The 3,196-nt window shown below is 50.6% G+C and overlaps 1 protein-coding gene across 1 annotated transcript in view; it reads left to right on the top strand.

The window, feature by feature from the left end:
• Nucleotides 1-1,911: 1,911 nt before the first annotated feature.
• The window catches only part of NECAP2 (NECAP endocytosis associated 2), an 18,576-nt gene continuing 17,291 nt past the window's right edge, over nucleotides 1,912-3,196 (top strand). Inside the window, exon 1 of the mRNA XM_011939940.1 lies at nucleotides 1,912-2,076. Within this exon, the coding sequence (XP_011795330.1) occupies nucleotides 1,983-2,076 (94 nt within the window). The 5' untranslated portion in view covers nucleotides 1,912-1,982. The remainder of the gene's footprint in view (nucleotides 2,077-3,196) is intronic.

Raw genomic sequence — 3,196 nt, 5'->3', positions numbered from 1 at the left:
ACAGGACTTGAACAAGTGTTCGAACACCAATGCTCATAGAAGCCTGATTCCTAACGCCAAAAGGTGATAACATCCCAATTGTTGACAGATGAATGGATAAACAAAATATGGTATATACATGCAATGGAATATTATTAAAAGGAATGAAATACTGATCCATGCTACATGAACGAACCTTGAAAACTTGATGCTAAGTGAAATAAGAGACACGAAAGCCCAATATTGTATGATTCCACTTATAAGAGGTATCTAGAAAAGGCAAATTCATAGAGACAGAAAGTAGAACAGAGGTTACTAAGGGATGGAGCAGGAGGAAATGGGAAGTTATTGCTAATGGGTATGGAGTTTCTGTTTGGGATGACGAAAAGTTCTGGAAAGCATGGTATAGTTGCACACTATTGTGAATGTACTTAATTTCACAGTGCTACACACTTAAAATGGTAAATTTTATGTTATGCATATTTTACAATAAAGATGTAAGTGATTAGATCAATCCTATAATAAAGAGCTTATAAAAAATAAGTAGAAATGGCCAGGTGCGGTGGCTCAAGCCTGTAATCCCAGCACTAGGGAGGCCAAATTCGGCGGATCACTTGAGGTCAGGAGTTCAAGACCAGCCTGGCCAACCTGGTGAAACCCCCATCTCTAACAAAAACAGAAAACAAAAACTAGCCAGGCGTGGTGGCGGGCGCCTGTAATCCCAGCTACTTGGGAGGCTGAAGCAGGAGAATCGCTTGAACCCGGGAGGTGGAGGTTGCAGTGAGCCGAGATTGCACCACTGCACTCCAGCCTGGGTGACAGAGTGAGACTTTGTCTGGGAAAAAAAAAAAAAAAAGTAAAAAGGAGAAGGAGAGAGAGTGAGAGAGAAAAGGAAAGAAGGGGTGGGGAAAGTTTGGGGTATTCAGTGAGTCAGAGATTTGGGATCAGCTGCACCCTACATAGGGGCTGGCACATTGTAGGCCCTCAACTGGAGGAATGAATGAGAGAATAGTGGGAAAGGAGGGATTTTGAGAATTTGGCTATGGTAGACATTGTATCTCCTAGAATATTCTGGGAGAAATCTAAGACTAGAATTCTTCTTCTTCTTCTTTTTTTTTTTTTTGAGACCGAGTCCCGCTCTGTCGCTCAGGCTGAGGTGCAGTGGCACAGTTTCAGCTCACCACGACTTCCGCATCCCGGGTTCATGCTGTTCTAGTGCCTCAGCCTCCCAAGTAGCTAGGACTACAGACATACGCCACCAAGCCCGGCTAATTTTTGTATTTTTAGTAGAGACGGGGTTTCACCATGTTGGCCACGCTGGTCTCGAACTCCTGACCTCAGGTGATCCGCCCGCCTCAGCCTCCCAAACTGCTGGGATTACAGGCGTGAGCCACTGCGCCCGGCCTGGAATTCTTCGTAAATTACTTGCGTTACCAAACTTTACTTCTTTGAATACAACTCGTTGTTGAGGTTTGGCCACACGGGGCCCTGAGCACATAAGTGGGTTCCCATAGGGGAAGCATGGAGGGTGGTAGGGTAAGGGCATCCACTTAGTCTGGTGGGTCGGGTGGCCAGCTGAGCCTTACAGTCAGGAGAGGGAAGGATATTCAGGCACAGGAGGCGCGGCAGCAAAGGCTGTAGGACAGAGATGCTGCAGGGTGGGCTAGGGCTTTGCCTCTCGGCCAACTGGGCCCCAGGCCTAAGAACTGAAGCGATGGGGATGATCCACACCCAGACCATGGGTTATGGAGGGGTCCGTCTATGGCGGGCGCCGGTCTCTTTCTCTGCGTCCGAGGGTGTCTGGAGGGAGAGAGAAGCCTGCGAAGGTCGCCCGCCGCGTGTCTTGAGCGGGGTTTCCAGCAGAGGGCGCACAAACGAGGCAGTGCTGAGGCCCGCGAGCTGTCGCTCTAGCCGAAACCTGGTCACAGAGTCGCACCGCTTCCGTCCGTCGGACAGAGGAACGGTGGAAGGAGCCGGAAGTCCAGTGGGCTCCAGGCGTCGCGATGGAGGAGAGTGGGTACGAGTCGGTGCTCTGTGTGAAGCCTGACGTCCACGTCTACCGCATCCCTCCGCGGGCTACCAACCGTGGCTACAGGTGATTCCCCGCCGCCAGACCGGGCTAGCTCCGATTTAACCCTTTCTCCACCACCCGGACACACCCACTGCGGGAACCGAGGACAGTCCTGGCCAGTTTTGGGGCGAGGGGGAGCTAATGCTGCTGCTTCTTCCAGTTCCAGGCCCGAGCAGGGAGGCGGACCCAGAGTTTCGTCCGTTTCACTACGATGCACGGAACTCTTGGCGGCCGGGAGGCCGTTAAAGCCATATCTAGCGCTTAGGGACCCCGGTGGGCTGCCGGATACCCTAAACTTGGTCGGGGGTGGTGATGTCACAGACGCTTCTCTTTCAGCGCTAACCGGTGGCCTTGAAGGGATCCTCGAAAAGCCTTAAGCGGAGAGGTACCCTATCACAGACGGAAATCCCCGAGAGGAGGGGAGGGAGCCCAGAGCCGGCTGAAAGGACCGGTCCCGGGGAGCTTTAAGCTGACGGTGGAAACCCAGGGACCCCTTCCTACCCAGATCCCTTCGCACGAATTTCACCCTTGATCACAGCCTGGAGCAGTTGAGAGGACCCCATCTACATTTCTCTGATCTCTACCTGAGACGAGTAAGCACACAGGCTTGTAAACATACAGAATATCTCTGCAAGGGAACACAGGAAACCGCCCTAGGGGAGGGGAACCGCCCTTGGAAGGAGACTTCCTTTCCCTTTTGTACTGTTTGCATTTTACTACCCTTTGTATGTGTTATCTATCAAAACAAGACGAAAAATATTAAACGAAGCAACGATACACTTCATACAGACACCCTGGCCTACGGCTATTTTGTGCCACTGAGTGGTGGTGGGGAGTGTTTATATTTGCGGGGGCCCGGTGGCTATTGAAGGCGATGGTTGTCCGAGTTTTTCGGAAATATGGGATTGGCCTGCACCCCAAGAATGATGGAGCGTCCACATATCCTCTTGTTACTTTCCAGTTGTGTTACCGTGGGCTCATAGCTGATTTTATGGTGGAAAGATGTGTTAGTGAACATTACATTCATGACATATTTTAAAATAGTGTTAAAAACAACAGTAACCAAAATACATTTGTTTTCTGTCATCAAACTGTAGTTGGACCATCAAACCACTGATGGTCGTCTAGCCCTATCCTCTGTTGGGC

This window comes from Colobus angolensis, unplaced genomic scaffold (genome assembly GCF_000951035.1).
Source record: "Colobus angolensis palliatus isolate OR3802 unplaced genomic scaffold, Cang.pa_1.0 Scaffold185, whole genome shotgun sequence".
In the NCBI taxonomy this organism is placed as follows: Eukaryota; Metazoa; Chordata; class Mammalia; order Primates; family Cercopithecidae; genus Colobus; species Colobus angolensis.
Note: the sequence above shows the minus strand (reverse complement) of the source record. Positions and strands in the feature narration are given on the sequence as shown.